Below are 19,180 nucleotides of genomic sequence, written 5' to 3' on the forward strand. Positions count from 1 at the left end.
GAGCATACATTTATGTACAAAAAGTTTATGAACAGTAGGTGAGAAATGCGTGCGGTAATAAAGTAAAAAGAAWAGTAAAAGTTCAGAAATTCATGAACTCATTTCTATAAGGTCTAAAATAAATTATATTAGAGCCATTCCCGTACTTGGATTCCAAGCATATTTATTATMTTCTCTGCTGCTGAATATAAAAGTTAGTAGTTATCCGCGAAGGTTAGGTTCAATTAGGTTGGCAAGTCGATTCTAACATGAATTTTACTTGTTACCTATCTATCTGTCTATCGGCCAATGTCAGTTTCGGCTAAGTGAAAGAGYGCCTGAATGTTTCCACCTCACCATCCTCCATACAACGTAAAGAAGAACAAGTAAAAAGTCAAAATTCGGGTGCAACCGAGTATATCTTGCAACTTACAAGATTCAAACGCAGAAAAATACCTCGTCAACCGGAGGATCGGAATCCAAGCAATTTTATATATGTATACATAGACTTTTGGGTAGTCAATATTGAAAAGTATTTTCGTATTTTGTCAAAAGATGTCTTTGCAGTCGTATGGTAGAAGTAAATTGTATAAGAAAGATGGTCTATGGAAGAAAGACCTCTAAAGGTAATTTAATAATATATATATCTATTTGAGAACTATTGCTAGTATGATTTGATAACTCGAAGTTCCCATGTAGCTCCTGATCAAAATTATGATGAAGAAAATAATATATCGGATGAGCCGTCGTAGAACACGTAACATACATGTAAGACCACACATTGGCGGATAGCAAAGGAAAATTTCACTCTCTTTCTCTCTTAGCAAACAGCAAGAACATAAATGTCTTGCCGGAGACACTTGTTAGATTCAGTATCCTTATACGAAACAGCGTAACATATGTATGAGTTTCTAGGCAGTTTCGAATCAGCTGTTTGCCAATCAAATAATTCTCACATATGACTTTCGGTAGACAAATACAAAGTGGTCCTAATCTTATGTAAATAACAAATAATGTATCCATATATTGCTCGATATACACATTATATAGACACGCGCTTATTTACACACAATCTCATGTGGGAGCCTATGCAAAACTAAAAGGAAATTATTCTTATTCTTTTATTGGAAAAAAGTTACTCCCCTTTTTCTTGAGCAGTAATAGTTTTTCACCTTTTTGACAATAATGTGTGTGTGCAAGTAAGTTTGACTTTTGTGACCAAACCATTTACATTAAGGTTATTCATGAATTACGGTAATTGTGACAGACTGAGACTACTTCTAAATAAATTAACTAACTGAACTGGTAAATCAAATGTTATTGTTCAGAGTAAGTATAGAAATAAATTTTGCAGTCGGCAGCAACGGTATTGTCTTTCGAAATCGCGTTTAGAAACTGCTGGAAGAGAAGACTTTTCTTGTAAGAAAATCATTTGTAAATTTGGCATTACCTGCAGTAGGGATGCAGTCATGCCGAACATGTACCAAAATCTTCGGTTAGGCTTGCTGATAAGTAAAAAAAACTTACGAAAATATTTACTGAGAAATAGTAGACAGTGTAACATCTGGCTTCTGTGGTGCTTTTGATGGAATTATTTTCTGTTAGGTCAGTATTCTTTTAAAAATCAAACATTTGTAATAAAATTTTGTATACTTGTTTTTCATATATTGAATTTCTTTATGTAAATTTTTAAAATAAGGAAATATCATGATTTGCTAACGACCCTATTATCCTTCCGCGAGCTTATAAAACAAAATTTTATATATTGACTTATACGAAGAAATGGTGTATACTTGTATATACATATACGTGTGTATGTACATAGATTTACTAGCATTCATATACGTATGTACATACGCAGTCGATTATATCAGTTATGGCATACATTTTGAAAAAGGTTTCAAAAATTATAGTTTCAACTATACCTTTTTATATATGTACCTATGTACATACATATGTATATAACTAACATCCGGATTTTCGAACATGAACATAAAATGTCCGGTTGCACCCGAACTTGGCTCTTCCTTACTTGTAAATTTTCTTTTTCATTTCATCTACATTGATATTTATCAGTTAAGTAATAATATAAAAATAAATTTCATATATCGAAATTGAAAAACATATGTATATAGATGTAACTTACTTGGTATTGTTGTGATTCTGCCTACTCAACAGCAATTCATTTGTGCACAAATATAGTTGTAATCATTTACGCTCTCTTTCATACTCGCGCATAATCAGTTTTGTTAGGGCACAACTTTGTCCACACACTCAATGCATTCCAGTTGTTGTTGCTTTATCTAATTCTCATTTCACCTGCCAGCCATATTCATTAGCTAGTGCATTTTCAAAAATATATTAGCATGTATACTTAAAGAATAAGTCGTTAGCTTACTTGGTTTTGTTGTTGTCCTGTATGCTCATAAGACAAATCATGAGAGCACTATTTCTCTCTCTTTAAATTACTCGCACTCGCTAGTTTTTGCTAAAATTCGTAGCCTTACAACTTTTTTTGGCAATACATACATTAACACATGCATGCATRCATACATATGAACGATCGTAAGCAGCACTAGCGCTCCACTGTCGTTTTAGGTTATGTTTTTGGTTGGCCGTTTGCGTAGACAGTTTGATTTTGTTTCACTTTTTAAGTCTCACTCTCGCACTTATTACTTTTTAATCGGATACCGTTAAGTAAATTTATAATCGAAAAATTAACTTATTTAAGACCTATTTGCATATTTAATATATGTAAATTCACGAATTTTACTCACTGCCACTAAACTGCTGATTCACTCGTTAGCTGAAGCGGAACTGACGAGCATATCGCCAACGGATGTAGGGTTGCATATCCTTTTTAAAAAAATATTTTAAAATTTATAAGGTAATAAATTATTAAAATTAAGCGTAATATTTTGTAAATAATATTTTAATATTTAAAAAGTAAAACATTATTTAAATTAAGTGTAATATTTTGTAATAAATATTAATATTATAACAATTTTTGTTACTAAAAGTAAATACATATATCTTCATAGGAACAAAATAAATAAATATGTAGTACATGTGTGTATGTTTATATACATTTCTTTAGTCAAAATTATATTTATATTTTTTAGAAAATGAAAAAAATTCTTACAAGAACTTTTTTTATATTGGAAATGCAACCCTTTTCCGTTTCCCCTACTGTTCTCGCTAGTTCCGTTTCGGCGAATGTGTCAGCTGCTTGACAAGTCATTTTCATTTGTGGCATTTAAAATTTTTAATCTGAAATATTGCGCGCAGTTAAATGATCAATTATATAATAAGTAACGAATGCATTAAACTAAAGTAAATATACTACATAAATACAATCTAGGTGAACAATAAAAGTATGTGGATGCAACAATAAACCTACGAGCTAATAAACACGCGTTCTTCGTTCAATACTTTTTAACATAAATGTGTAAGTTTATATTATTAATAATATTAACTAACCAAATTTTCGAAAATATTATAATATCTTGTTTACGTATTAAAGGAGGCGTACGCTCAAGGTTGCAGTTGCGAAGCGGTTTAAGACAGTGCAATATGGTTAGTGCTCCTCTGGTATGTACATAAGTATTATTGTTCTTCTTATATTGAGTGTTAGAAACGTTTTTATGCTGTTTGTATCGCCTAGTATAGTATGTAGTTTACTATATCAAAGATGGTACAAGAGGGCTTTGAAGGAGCCGATGTCAGAAGCCGATTTGAAAAATAGACGTGGTGTGACGCTCTTTAGGTGAGTCATATATCTCCGTACCTATTCTGCAAATTTTAATCAAATTCACTACATAATATTATTACGATATTTCTGTGTTGCACTGCAAAAATGGGGGAAGTCGGACTGCGCCTACTTCCCATGCAGCACAATTGTATTATCTCTATGATTCTTACACTTTCCAGTGTACAAAAAATCGAGCAACAATGAATTTATTTAGTTATAACTTTATACAAGTAGTGCTTTTAAGATACGTAATCTGAAGTCAAAAAATTTTTCGAAACGAACAACAGGTGTTTAAGTCTCCATTTACCGAATATGGAGACCCCAACGCCTGTTGTTAAATTTTTACCGCAATATCGGTTAATTTGTGCGAGATATTATTGCAATTCGGAGAGTGTACGTGGCCAATGATAGTATGTATGTGTGTCGAAAATTTATTGACTTAACGAAAGTGTTAGCTCTCATATACTTAAGAGAAAATTTTCGAACTGCCGGTTACATAACGCTGGTATACAAACTGAACGATCGGAATCTAGTGCTGGTATGTGAAACATTTGCATTTGACAAGATATATTCACGAATTTGATATTGATTATTTTCTAAGGCAACAATGTAATCTCCGAAGAAATTGTTCATATCGATTAACTGTGGCATATAGCTGCTATACAAACTGAATGATCGGAATGAAATGCTTTCAAGGAAACTTCCTCATTTGACGATATATCTTCACGACATTTGGTATGAGTTCTTGTTCATAGAAATAATGTAATATCGCAAGAAATTGTTCAGATCGGCTCACCATAGCATATAGCTGCCGTACAAACTGAACACATAGTTACTAAAAGAAATGCACCTGTGAAGGGTATATCAGCTTCGGTGCAGCCGAAGTTAACGTTTTTTTTGCTTTTTTTTATATTTATTTATGAACTTTAATAAACCAAATATGTACCATTTTTTTCCGCTAGTGGTCTGGCGTTGTCCTGATGGAAGACGAATCAATCTAAGTTAACGGTTTATGAGTTAAGTTGCATAAATACTTAGTTCCGTCTCTTTCAGTTGGTTAGATTAGATTAGGTTAATAAGCTGATTTCTCATGAAGCCACGAATTATCCCACTTGGACTGCAAGAGACGCGTATCTATTGTATAGTTGTGATGTCCAGAACTGCTATGAATGGATCAATAACACCTAAACTAAATTCCACCTAATTCGTCAAGTTCGTAAGAAGTATGACAACAAAGATGATTCAGCCCTAGTCTGACGAAAGCTAAACAGTGGAAGAGAAAGGGTCTAGATGATTCCACCTCATTGCTACATTGACAAGTTGCGCTTTCTAAAATCTTTTGTTTCTCGGCGTTAATGCCAATAAGATTGGGTACAGTGAGAACACCTATCATTGTGACGATATAATCCTAACTATGCAGTTCAATTGATCTTTTACGTTCCAATATGCTCCATAAGGGTTTCGCAACGACACATGTGCTAGTTGCTGACCAACACTGGCTGAGCTCCTGCGAAGCCTAAACCCGAGTGTACGAAGAGAGGGGAGCCCCTGCTCGTTTCCATGCTGGTAGTATTTGGGTATGGGTACCCTTTCTTGTGAGCTCATCATCTTCCCAATTTCCGATGATTCCGCTGTGGCCATGCATTCCCATCTTCAGGCTTCTAAGCTTGAGAGCTCCTGACATAAAACTCCTCCTATAACTATCCACTTGAGCTTCGATCCATCTATGAAAAAGCTCACTTCTTCAGCGACTCCGTCCCACTTACATATCTTTCTGTGGCGTCCTCTACCAGACAATAGATCATAGAAGAGTTTTGGCTTAGCTACGGTTTACTAAAGCCAAAGCACAACTTTTGGTTAAAGATCCGACCGCTTCCCAATAGCTCCTAAACAAAGCAACCAACCCCTTCATCAGTTAGTTCAGTTTAGTTTGAGCTAAAGTATTCACCTTACAGGACATAACCGCTTTTTGCACATAATTTTAATAATATATCTAGCCGCTGGAACTGCGAAGCTGCTGCATCTAAGATACATTCTAGATAATGTTGAAAAGAAGCTTAGTTGTTATTGTAGCATCTTTCTCATGTCTAATTCCTTGCACTTTCTGCCTGTATCGTCATTACCCATCCGGCTCGAATATGATCTTAGCCCAACAACCGTACTACAGTTCTTTCTACATCGTGTGAAAAGAATGCGTGCTTTTCTTCGGATCTCTTGCATATGAGCTTGGCGATCCTGTATGTCTTTAAGATACTCCTTCTCGCCATGATCAGTCTGTCACCCCCTATCGAAAATTTCATTCTATATATAGTAACTTTTAGTGACTTCCGTACTTTTTGCACACCAGCCAGATAACACTTTCGGCAATCTCTTCAGCTATTTCGCTTCCGGAAATTCCTCTGAGAGCAGTAAATACGGACTATCATTACGATAACCATATACTTTTGGAAAACCTTTGAAAACTCATATTAAACACCGAAAAAATAAAACTCACGAACCACAATAAGATAAATTTGCATATTTATTTAAAGTGCTGATTAAGAAATTCTTAAGAACTTTTTCAATAAAATCACAATCAAAAAGTTGTTAACATTTACTTTTGTTTTCCCTTCATGTAGTAGGAAGAAAGTTTATATAATATATACTTATTTGTAGACAATAAAATCATAAAAAATCACATATATAGTAGAACATACATATTGTAATATAATACACATATGTATGTATGTATATATGTAAATTCAGCTTAGATTTCGGTTAAAATTTCTAAAAGCGAAAAAATCTGCTTACTAAAAGTTAATGAGCACGCAAACGCTTGTAAAGCATTTTCAATAAAAATACTTGACAGATAGTTTATGCTTAAGCCTATCTATAATATAATATATTTATTTATGTATGTATGTGTGTGTTTATAACTAATTGCTTAGCAGCTGATAGCCTTGAAATGAATGCTGGTAAACTTCATGCTTGGTTACAAAGCGCCAGAAGCGACTACTCGCTATGCCATTCGAAGATAATGTGCGCCCATATGAGATAGGCGGTGATGATAACGATTTGCCCCAGCATCAGTGGAAAAACAACTCTGCGACAAGAGAGCAAGGAGAAACATAGAGATAATAGTAAACGACTAAATATTATTTGTTTGTTGTTGCACTCACTTCAAGTAGTGCGTGAATGTTATTTTATAGCCATGTTGTTCGACAATGCCGGCCGAGACCACATTAGAGGAGGCGCCATACAAAGTGCCATTTCCTGCGAAGAAATATTTTGTTTTTAACATAGAAGTCATCTTCATAATAACCACAACCACCTACCGCCTAAACTCGAGCCGAATGTTAGCGCCCACACCAGCGGCTCCAACGGCAAACCCAAAGTCTCCCTACTCACCAACGATACAACCACACGCACCATCATAGCGGTCACTGGTATGCTGTCTAGCACGGCCGACGCCAACGCCGATATCCATAATATAATGAATATAGCCATGGCCAGACGATGTCGCTCATCGACAAATAATATAATCCTTTTCGTTAATTCACCAATACAGGCGAAGAGACCCAAACGCTCCACGCATTCCATCATGACAAACATGGCGGCGAAAAATAGCAATGTCGTCCATTCGATGCGATGCAACAGATGCTCCATATCGTCACGATTCAAAATAATCAACAATGCAATGACACCGAGCAGCGCCAGCCAGCCCAGCGGTAGCGTGCGCCATTTCGGCACCGACTGCACGAAGAAGCAGACAAGCACGAATGTCAACGCCGCACAGGCTTGCAACAGAAGCATTTTATGTTTGATGGGATACTTGAGCTTGAGCTCCTGCAGTGTATGTGTGTAGGCGTCGTTCGAGTCCAGACCACGTTGCTTGCGGCGGAGCGTACGTTTCAGCAATTTCACTTTCTTGTGCAATGTGGCGCGTACGAGGTCGGCATCTTTGGAATAGGAGGAGAGTGAATTGGCGGCACGTTGCCAAACTTTGATTTCGCGTCGTAAATCCTTAAATTCTTTCGGTTCGTTGAGACGCAACGATTGTGGGTCGCGAAAGACGAAACGCAAATGCAGGCAACTCTGTATGGTGACCAGTATGACGCCGGGTAGGGTGTGGGCGACGAATTTGGTGAAAGTGATGCCCTGAAATGTGGAAATGAGGTGTTCAAAATTCATTAGTTAGTGCCAAAACATTTTAGTATTCTAAACTTTGCTCGGTCTCTAAATGTGTTTATAGTTTCAAAAACTTTAGCCACAAAAGCGCATAAGCATTGCGAATGGACTCTTCGAGCCAAACCCACGTAGAAAAGAAAATCAGTTCCCAAAGCAAACATATAAGAAATATGTGATGCAAAGAAACCGAAGAGATCATTATTTTTCTATTCTACGATCTTCGATCTTCCTCTCATTGATACCACTGGATCAACTGGCTCTACTATACCTATATTCTCATTTAATTTCAAGTTTTTTAACTTACATTTTTGGTTAAGAAGTGATTCGAACAAATAATGATCGAAATTGGATCACCAATGGGTGTCAGAGAGCCACCAATATTCGATTGTACTATGATACCGAGTAGCACCGGCACCGGATCCAAACTCATCACTTCGCATAATCTGTAAAAACAAAACTAATTAAAAACTATGACCTCCCAAAAGCTTAGACGAGCTTACCGAATGGCCACCGGCGTCATCAAAATAACCGTTGTGACGTTATCGAGAAAACTCGATACGAAACATGTTATAAAGCAAAGAAAATATATCATGGGCCAAATTTTACCGCCCGAAGTTTCGAAAGCCAACACCGCTATATAGTCAAAGACACCGGTCTCCGCCAAAATGCCCACAATGATCATCATACAAAACAACAACGTCAACATTTCCATATCCATCCATTCGATGATCTCATCCATATTTGGACGATCATCGAAACAAGCCAACACCGCGACTGAGAGTATGGAACAGACAATGGCCACAAAGGTGCGTTGAAAAACCTGAGAGAAGGATACAAATTGTATTATTGATCACATTTATTTTCCTTAACTTCATACCTCCCACACGAGCAACGCATAGAAGATCATTAATATGCCCGCCGCGAGTAGTGTGCCAATCTTTTTATTAATAATAAGCGGATTGTAGACCAACTCGATCGCAAAATCCTTCTCAGCATTGGTATACATGCTGAGTCGCAACGTCACGCCCGGTTTTTGTAGATTTCGCAAAACATTGTCCGGCATTTCGTAGGTCTGATTGCGCCAAACGACAGGCGCCACCTCAAAGAGTGTTTCCGAAACTATCGGTATTAGCCAAGGCTGTAAAATGTTCTACAAGCAAAAAATTCGTAAAATACCAAACATTAATTGTAATAACTCCAAATAAATACCTTATAATCCTGTCGCTTCTTTATTTTGTCATAATATGACAGCTGAGGCTGGACGAATAGAAATTTGCCAGCATCGTCATGCTGATACATGCGCATGGTCTCATTGAATGTGCCGAATATTTTGAGCTTGAAATCGCCAGTGGGATTCTTGGGCAGCACAAAGTCTACGATTTGTCATATTTATATAAGAACATTTGAATACTATAGTCATATAGTACATGATTTAACTATTTAAATGTTTCCACTCACTTTTCGTTTTATTCCACGGCACTTCCAGTGTCTTCTCGAACAAATGCTTCTCTTCAAATATCATTAGCACAACCGCTGCAAATACCCAAAATACCAAGAGTCCGCCACGTTTTATTAAACGTTCACGTTTGCGTCGCTCCTTCGACTTTTGCTTAGCCACTACACGAGTCACAACCGCTTTTGCCTTTTCGTTGGTCGAGTTTTCGATGTCCGAGAGTGTACATTCGCCGTCGGTACTAATGAATGAAAGTGTTACTAATCTTAAGTTTTACGTTTTATCTAACTTTACTTACCTTCGTTCATCGCCTGTATTATGGCCGTGTGAGAGTTTCCTCATGTTGATATATTCAGAGTCCGCAAAACTGTGCTCGTCTTCATAGCTCGACTCCAAGTCATGTGCATTGCCGGACTCATCATCTGTGACCACTGTGGAACCTGTGAGTATGAAAATATAAATGTATGGAAGTGGTGTTTATTGCTATGTAAATTTTGAGATTAACCTTTGATATCAATTATATCGTTAGTTAAATATCTTACTGCAAGAAGTCTAAAAAGCAGACAACTAAGGCATGGACTGGTACCCGATTAAATTGGAGGAGTTTTGAAATAGAATTTTACCAAAACTGCTGAAAATATTTCTAAGTATGCGAGACGTTGAGCAATACCAAAAGCTGTGTTAAGGTGGAAAAGGACCTCTCCAAGCCGTTCGATACCAAATGAGGCGACTCTCTATCATGCGACTCCTTCAATCTACTGCTGGAGAAAATAATTCGAGCTGCAGAGCTTAATCGAGCAGGTGGTTAGTTCTGCTTTCTCCAGACTGGATAAGGAAAAAAGCCAAATGAGTCTGATAGTGAAAGTGGACAAGACGAAATATTTCCTGCAATCACGCAAACAATTGTCACACTCAGGACTTGTTGGTCACTGTTGACAGTCATAACTTCGAAATCGTAAATTCTTTCGTCTATCATTTAAACAGTATTAGCACCAATAACAATGTCAGCCTCGAAATCCAACGCAGAATAACTTTTGCCAACGGGACGAGTCGACCTTACGCGTTTTCGAGAGAAAAGTTCGGGCGAAAGTTCGGGTTAGGTCATGACCTCCGAATGGATGAAATCTCTCCACCTCTGAGAGTATTCGGCATCCGCCGGAGTAAAGAAGAGAAAGAGGAAGACTTCTACTCCGTCAGAAAGATCAGGTGAAAGATCAGGACGTGGCTGCACATGGTATCTCGAATTCACGCCTAATTGCTAAAATAAGAAACGATTGGCGGGGCTATTAAAGAAGAAGAAGATACGATATTGGAACATCTCAAGCTCCATTTAAGTTGGAAAAAGTCCTGTGTATAGTTCACTAATGCTTCTGATTCAAAAAGATTAAGTAAAACAGAACTTTTATAGAAGCCTTTGACATATCAACCTTGAAATTTTCTGAATCATTTGTCTAGGATATTTCTATTTTCATGGAACCTTCTACTTTACGCCATTTAATATTAAATTTATATATGAATGGAGACATATTCACATTCCTATGAGCAAATATAGACTCCAAGTAAGAGTAAATACTATATTTAACACTAAATATAAAATATGGCCATCAATATGAGTTATTTAATGGATATTCATGTCGAAACTATGAAGAACTCAATGAGTTTTTCGCATACCACAAAAAAGAATCAATCAATCAACAACAAATTATACGGCATTAGCGCGCTCCGGAGTACATACACAAGTACAAACTAATAAAATCAAAAATAATTTGTGTTTCAGCCAAAGACATAAGGACACTTGAGTACTTCTGTAACTGACACCCTAATATACGGCGGCCTGTACACAAATTTGATATTGATATCATTATTTGCGTATGTAGTAGTATATACTTATATATTTATGTCCATGAAAACCCCAATAATTCCGATATTTATAGCATAATTAACCTTCGTTCATATCTTGTGCTGCTAACCACTTCCTTAACTACTTGCAAATGACTGCGTGGGAAATGGAATTGAATGACGCTTCCACGTGAAATGCATGGAAAATGAAGTAGAGTATCGACGACTCGTTGACAAGAGTAACGTTTATCGTTACAACAATAATGCTAGCGTTGATTAACGACTCAAATTAGACAGGCACACAAAAAAGCAATTGCCACAAGGTTTGTAAACAAAAGATAAACATCAAACAATTGTTTTATTTGATTGGTTTATGGGAACTCCCAGCAATGGTCGGCTCATATTTCACTCTCAATTAACATTTGACATTTGCAAATAAGTATATATAGGATTTTTATGGCATATTCTAACTTAAGGTTCTGAGATAATAAACTTGGAATTATATTCAACTGCTCGACAAAAAATTATACTTATTTGGTTTTGAATTCAGAAACTGACCGAATGAAATCTTAAAACATATAGCAAAACTTGATGTGATATGAATTTGCGTATTTTCAAACTAATCTCTGAAACCATCATACAAATTCCAAACAGCAAATTTAACTTAGAGCTTTCAGAGATTTGATGAGAAATCTCCTTCAGATAACATTAAATGGTGCCACGCTCCATATATGGCTATAAACTCATCAACACATAACCTAACAACTTCTGTAAGAAACTAGCCGCTCCCACGGCAGTCCGTTCTGCATAATCCGAACTGACCTGGATATTTCTCGAATGGATGCAACAATTTATCAATATTCTGCAGGTGATAATGGAAATCTGCTCCCTTTTTAAAACGTTACATTTTCTAAATGATATACTCGCTACCTTTTCCCTCATTTTAATTATACCAATATATTTTAATTATACCAGTTGCTTGTTCAATTCTCCAATATCTAAGGCTCACTGAGTCGAGTACAGAATAATATTGTTATAATAGCATGACCACCTGCTAATCTAACTATAATTCGTTATACCAAATATTAGACTTATACCAGTTGCTTGTTCGATTCGCCACGATCTATGGTTCAACAAATCAAAGACAGCAAGATTACAGATTACGCTCTTTCTACTCTTTATAAAATACAATCAGATCTCAACAAGTAAATTTTCGATAGACTAAATGTTCAGAAATCATAATATCACATAATATCATTTTCTGTTTTGTATGTCCAACACTATTTCATTTTACTTCTTCGTCGATGAACATGATCAGTCAAAGGCCTGAATAAACAATCACATTTCAAATCGGCAGTAAAGACAAAAGGAGATATGAACATTGGCGTTAAGTGAAAAAATTGACAAAAAATTTAAACAAATGAGCTTAAACTTAATAAAAGTGCGGAAGAAAAGAGCAATATCTTGGCAAACCCAAACTTTGGACTTAGACATATTCTTAGTCTTTATAATGTGACTTCATACGACCAGACAACGGCAATGCCTTCCAAGCGGAGATCACAATTAAAGTAAGCCTTTTTTCTGAAACAAAATGTGTTCAAAAAAATATATATACTTAAATATACCGATGGTCAAGAGGCGTTAATTTCACTTAAGTTTCTTAGTCATTGAAGATAGTCAAAGAATAACAAGAGATCACTTAGTAGATCTAACATACAATTTCACGAAAACCTGCAAAGGGTTCCAGTACATAAAGTAGATATATTTTTGGTAACATTGAAGCAGATGAACTAGCCAGAGCAGGCTCCAACCTCAAATTAGAATCTAAAAGAGAGGGGATGACTGGCAACTTGTAGATATTTAGTTGACACACATGTTATACTCATAGATATAGTTGAGTCCTGATGGAGTCACTCGTTAACTTGCTCAACAAGCCGACAAGCATGGCATGAACATATTATGGGACGCACATACCGGGTATTGAAATTAAAAAGGAATTATGTAAGAACTCTAATATGGGTCACTCACCATCCCCGCCGTGCTATGTGGAGCCGAGGCATGGACGTTGACTACATCAGAGTTACCGAGAGAAAAAATCTGCGGCAACGGCGAATACAACTATTGTAGAAGCTGTCAAGAGGTAGAAGAAAGGGAGATTTTAGAACATCTTCTATGCGAATGCAAATCTTTTTATAAAAAAGGAAGAGGCAGCTATCTGACGAGGGTTTCTTGAGAAAGACTCGGAGGTTGCAAAAAACAACTTTTTGTATTGATAGACTTCATAAGGACCTCAGGGTGAGAGAGGACATAAGCAGCTATCTGACGAGGGTTTCTTGAGAAAGACATAAGAACCTCAGGGTGAGAGAGAACATAAAGGAGTGATTTTAGCCCGGATGGTTTCTCAATGGGCCTCCTTTAAGCCTATACGCGGCGTCAGACATCCACCGTTCCCACTTAACTACTAATGATTTGGGCGTGGTAATTCGCCTTAACAGCTTCGCCCACAAAATTCTATTCATAACTATAAGATAAAAGAAATTTGTTTTTGCATGCGTAAGTAAAACATTTTTTCCTTTATTTAAGTTAGCCTTGAACTTTGCATTTTTTGCACTCAAATATCTAAATTTAAACTTGACACTGAAGAACTAAAAGTATAAATATTTCCCCTGAAGTTTTCGCCAATCAATTAGTTGCTTACAGCGCATTTTTTTTTTTTTGCTTTCGCCAACATGCTAAATGCACTATAAATACAATAGATTGCATTTTTCTTTGTTCACCTACCATGCAAACGCTCATTTTCCATTTGAAAGGACACCATGCTCGGATCGTGTCGTATTTGTGGCGGCAGAGCGCGCCACACCTGCAGCGTCTGCTCGGTGACCTGGCCAGGTGCCATGAGATTGCGACTGGAATGCGGCTTCAACAGATCAGCACTCTTCGTTGGTGTGCTGGCGGCGACGTGGGCGGGGCTGTGTATGGGGCTGGCACCATTCTTCAACACGCGTATTTTATCCTTTAAGCCCATATTCGCGGCTAAAGATGAGCAGCTGAGTTGATTTACGTGTAAAATCAGTCGGTGGGTTAACAGGTGGGTGGTTGTTGGTTCGTTGGCGACTATCTTATCTTAGAAATACGTTAGATTCTTCCACTGCGGTAGCGCACGCGTGCTCCATACACGCTCACACACGCGACGACATTGTTTATTTAACACTTAATCACAATTAAAATAGTTAAGCACAAAGGCATTTGTTGTCTGTGGCGGCTCAAGATGTTCCTGTGTGTATGTGTATTTTAACTAATTAAAATGGAATTAAAGTAGTTTGTTTTGTTTATGTGTTCGTGTAGTGAATTTAAAACGACGAAGGCATTGAAATTTATTTCTTTTTTCTATTTCTTTTATAATTTTCTATGCGGATACGTGCGCTCGTCACTGCTGCGGCCAATGTCAATTCCCATTCCACTGACACTGACAGTGGCGGATTGCTTTTAGACACACTTGTTTATATATATATATATATATGTATATATATACATATTATATATATACACACAAAAACATATGCGTTTAATTTAATTGCTGTTTCCACATTGTATTTTAAAATTATTTTTCTTCGTTGTTTCTAGTATTGGTAAAGATTTTATTTTTCAATATTTATATTTATTATTGAACGAATTCGTCTGAGATATTTTTACAAACACAATAAAAATAATTTTACTTCTGGCATTACCTTCCGATTTTATCCATTTTTGCACACAGTAAATTTGGTTATTGTAGCTTTAATATTTTAGGAGATATGTGCATTAAACTTCTTAAAGCGCGGGGCATGCTCACTTTTTCGAAATTTTTTCACAGGTGTCCCTTGTTACTGTGATCCCCTGTTTTATATCCTAAATTTGTGCTTAGTTACAGCACTTTATAAATTTTCGGTATAGGTATGAACTCAAAATCTTGTTGTACTAGGAAACCCACATGCCAAGTTTCAACGAGATATCTTAATTTTTACCCAAGTTACAGCTTCCACGGACGGACGGGCAGTTAAAAAGTCACCCGGATTTCAACTTTTCTCGTCATTGTAATCATTTAGTTATTTATAATCCTATATCTATATCGCCTTTCAGTTCGATAGACTTGATGCAGTGACGCTCCAACATCTTAAGTAGATATATCGGCTTCCTCAAGCAAAAATATCGGTTGAGTAGTTCGCGAGAAATCTGGACATTCGACTTGGAAAACACAATTTCCAGAAGAACGCGTTTAAAGTTTTAAGGGACTATAAAGCTGACTTCGAGGGTGCAACTTTTTAATGATATATCCTTATTAAATATGTAAATAATACACATTCTTTTGAAGCCATGAAACCTGTGTAACGTCTTAAGCCCGTCTAAAAAATATATTTCCATAGATGTGAAGAGTAGACCAACGAAAGGGCGAATGATATTTTTTAAATTAAGAAACAAAAAAGGTCACATGTAGCAAAATCTGGAGAATTCGATAAAAAACGAAGAAGCTCAAAGCCTTAATTAAAGAAATATGGCGTCGATAAAGCCAGAGGTAAAGCCCCTGTCTCGTTCTCCATTTTGATCTTCTCGAGGTAGTCGATGTTGATCACAGCTTGTGAATCCCAGCCAAAGGTGACCCATAACTTTGTGGCCGATAGAACAGTCTTCACCATCTTCGAAGCAGGTTCGCTGAGTGATGTTCACTTTTTAAACATTTACTTGGTCCAATCCATCGGATTGCGCTTAAACTAGGTCAAATAATGCTGGCAAATGATCTTACAACTGCACCTATTTATCGTAGTGATCAAACGCGATATCCAACGCGCCAACAGGTTTCTCATGTCGAATATTTGATGCTGAATATGACCCGCATGGTCTTTCGAGTCTCATATATTTGGGCACTTCAGCTTCAATCAGCGGTCTGCGAATACAACATTGTTAAATTGTCATCGGTGAAAAACATTTTCAGGGCATCTGAGTGTGGTTCATCAAAAACCGATAAAAAGCAACTTCGTTGAAACTCGTTAAACCAATTTATTACAGTCGGTAGAGAAAAGTATTGACAACATCTTCTAGGCATGCTCCAAGTTGCCAATGGGTGATTACAACCCTAAAAGGTTGAAATATGTAATCAACCTGACAAGGGAAAAACTCAGGCTACTTGTCGCCTTCTGCACTGGTAATTGTAATCTGAAGAATATGTTATATATCATGGGTCTAGCTTATTGTTCGAAATGCCGGTTTTTTGAGTTGGAGTCTGAGACTTCAGAACACCTACTCATTGACTGCACAGCCATCTGTAGGCGCAGAATAAAGGCCCTTGGATCCATGTTTCCAAATATGGATTACATCAACAGCACTTAGCAGTATATTGGAATTTATCAATTTGCTGGGGCGAAGTCAGTCGTTTTCACTTAGGAGATCTGAATAATATATTCCGAGATTGTTGTGTTGCCTTAGACAATAATCCACGTAAAATTTCCTCAATATTTTAAACACATAAAAAAGTTTTTCATACAAGGACATGACTTTGATAGTTCAGTTTGTATGACAGCTATATGCTATAGTGCCCCAATATCGGCTGTTCCGACAAAAGAACAGCTTCTTGGTGCGAAAAAGATAAAATTTAATATAGGTTTCTCAAAAACTATGGGTAGATACATACCGACGGGCGAATGGACAGATAGACGGACATGGCTAAATCGCCGCAGCTCTTGAAGCTGATCATTTATATATTTATTTTATATGGTCTATAACGCTTCCTTCTAGGTGCTCCAGGCATCGTGGCAAGCTTAAAAAATACGTATCCAATTTTACAATTAGGGTCTGGGAGCAAGTGGTACACAATAATAAATAATAAAAAAGTTATGTCCGTTTGCATTACTTTTTATAAGATAACTTTGAACGAAGCAACCTCAATTTGGAACGACAAAAATGTTCGCGAAGGTGTAACGGTTCACGCCTTCAAATGTTCGTAGAAACAAGCGATGAATGTCAACAAAAAAAGACATTCTTCTTGTGCATTCTTATTCTTCGCGCTCAATACGCGTATGTCATGACGCAATGCTCCAAATGTTACGCAGGCTTTTGTATATTAATTTACCGATTTATTTCTGCTTTAAACAGCTTTTTCGCAGGTCTGCAAAGACGAGAAGTCGAGAAGTGACTTGAAGCTATTGTGTGTGAATTATAAAGTTTTTACTTAAAAATACTATAAACTTATTTCTTTTTCTTTATATTTATTTATGTTTATTCTTGCAGTTTCCAGAGGGAATCTTCCGCGTTTAATTTATTTATATTTTCTTTTCACTTTCTGTAAGTAACCTCACCACGACAACAATTCATTGCATTTTAATCAGCAACAGAAAAGATTTTTCATTTATTTTTGTACACACACACACACATATACCAAAAACTTATTTACACATATATACTTGCAAACAGTAAATTTCTGCCGCGACTCAACAGCTGATTTGTGAACTTGAAATAATCTTCGTTTGCATTTTCACGAAAAATTTCGCAACTTTAGCAGTCAGCGCTTGCCACACGACTAATTTGAATTCGCTGCGCGGCACAGCATTTCAACGGTTTCTATGTGCCGTCGTCGTGCTAGTCGCTGTTGCTACAGCGTCGCAGCTGCGCGTGGCGCTACCCCCGAAAACAAACTTTGCACACTTCCAAGTGTCGCTGACGATATGTGGGTTTTGCTTTCCTACCGCTTGCTCGGTACGTGTGCGCAGGCTTCACGTTCGTGGCAGCGGCAGTCGGCGTAGCTGCAGCCGAGCAACAGCGTTACTAACTGCTTCCAGCGTGAAAACACGCCTTCAACACGGCGCTGGTAGTTAGCACGCCCCCACTGCCATAGAAAGCTCGAAATCGTAAACTTTCGTGTGCCAAAGAGCTTTCGAAAAGTTCAACATGTGTTTATTTGACCGGTGAAGCCTGTCAAACAATCAACAAATTGTAGTTGTGTGTACCAACTTGGCACTGACAATGAATTTGTAAGTGCTCAATGGTAGTTTTTGCACGAAAAGCTTACAAAAAAGCTTAAACGATGTGAGAACAGTGGTTCCCAAGCGTATTTCGTGCTACCTTCGTTGTCCCTAATATGTCTGCGAGCTAAATCTGTAAGTAAATAAATGTTGTTAAGAAAGTAAATCAAATTGTAGGAGATGTAGAGTTCAATTATTGATCTAACAGTGCTATATGGAGCTCTCCTTCAATATAGACTTTAGGCTACTGTACCATTGTAATGTTTGTCAGCTGCTATTAAAGTAGCAGCCGCTTTCACAGAGAAGAGTATTCACTCCGATAGAAGGATAGCAGACCGATAGCTGTACTTAAATACTAGCGCTGAGCTGGCTAACTGTGCGCTCGAAGCTAGTCAAGGAAAGTCTGTCCTCACTTAAAATAACTCCAAGCTAATTCATCATCAGACTCGTTTTAGTTCCTGATCATGGCGGGCTGGTTAGCATTTACAAAGCCGATGAGGTAGCCTTTGAGTCAAACCACCATCCATTGAAGACGGAAAGTTCCAGTTGTCGCAAGAAAAGAAAGTGACTCTTGCGCATCTTCGTTCTGAATATTTTAGCAGCTTAAACTCGTACTTATCCAAAATAGTATCAAACTTACGTACAGCGAGCATTGAGTCCTCGTATAACACTAGCCACCTCTTCGCATGCCCTTCTAACCCTTCCTTTGATACGACCCCGTCGAAACGGGTAAAAACGTCCAGACACTTTCTCCTCCATGCTCCAGCCTTTGCAAGACTGAAGTTAACTTCGGCCGTCTCAAAAAATTTGTAATGGGGTCAAAGCGCTTTGTAGACTTTAAACGGCAATGTGATTTATTCTATAGGAGTTTTAGATAAGATATTGGCTTGCAGCTTTCATTCATTCAAAAAGTTCTACAAATGCATTACGAAAAAAACTTTAAAGCTAACCAAAGTTCTGCAAGCATTATTAACAAACAGTATCTGCATTTTGATACCG

General features: G+C 37.1%; 1 protein-coding gene across 4 annotated transcripts; it reads right to left on the bottom strand.

Annotated features, from left to right (window-relative positions):
- Nucleotides 1-6,481: 6,481 nt before the first annotated feature.
- LOC108970042 (P protein) lies at nt 6,482-17,725 on the bottom strand. Of its 4 annotated transcripts, XM_018935145.1 has the most exons (12): nt 17,624-17,725; nt 17,293-17,513; nt 13,971-14,463; nt 9,649-9,790; nt 9,356-9,591; nt 9,107-9,270; nt 8,775-9,047; nt 8,398-8,717; nt 8,202-8,340; nt 7,045-7,867; nt 6,889-6,982; nt 6,482-6,812 (listed from the first exon to the last, which is right to left on the bottom strand). In XM_018935145.1, exons 3-12 carry the CDS (start codon nt 14,212-14,214, stop codon nt 6,722-6,724), a joined length of 2,526 nt encoding a protein of 841 aa, XP_018790690.1. In that variant the 5' UTR covers nt 14,215-14,463; nt 17,293-17,513; nt 17,624-17,725; the 3' UTR covers nt 6,482-6,721. The 4 variants fall into 4 exon arrangements, with proteins under 4 accessions (XP_018790690.1, XP_018790689.1, XP_018790688.1 ...); XM_018935144.1 differs by lacking the exon at nt 17,293-17,513; XM_018935143.1 differs by lacking the exon at nt 17,293-17,513 and having other exon boundaries at nt 13,971-14,484.
- Between the last annotated feature and the right edge of the window lie 1,455 nt (nt 17,726-19,180).

This window comes from Bactrocera latifrons, unplaced genomic scaffold (genome assembly GCF_001853355.1).
Source record: "Bactrocera latifrons isolate USDA-ARS-PBARC rearing strain unplaced genomic scaffold, ASM185335v1 scaffold_28, whole genome shotgun sequence".
Lineage (NCBI taxonomy): Eukaryota > Metazoa > Arthropoda > Insecta > Diptera > Tephritidae > Bactrocera > Bactrocera latifrons.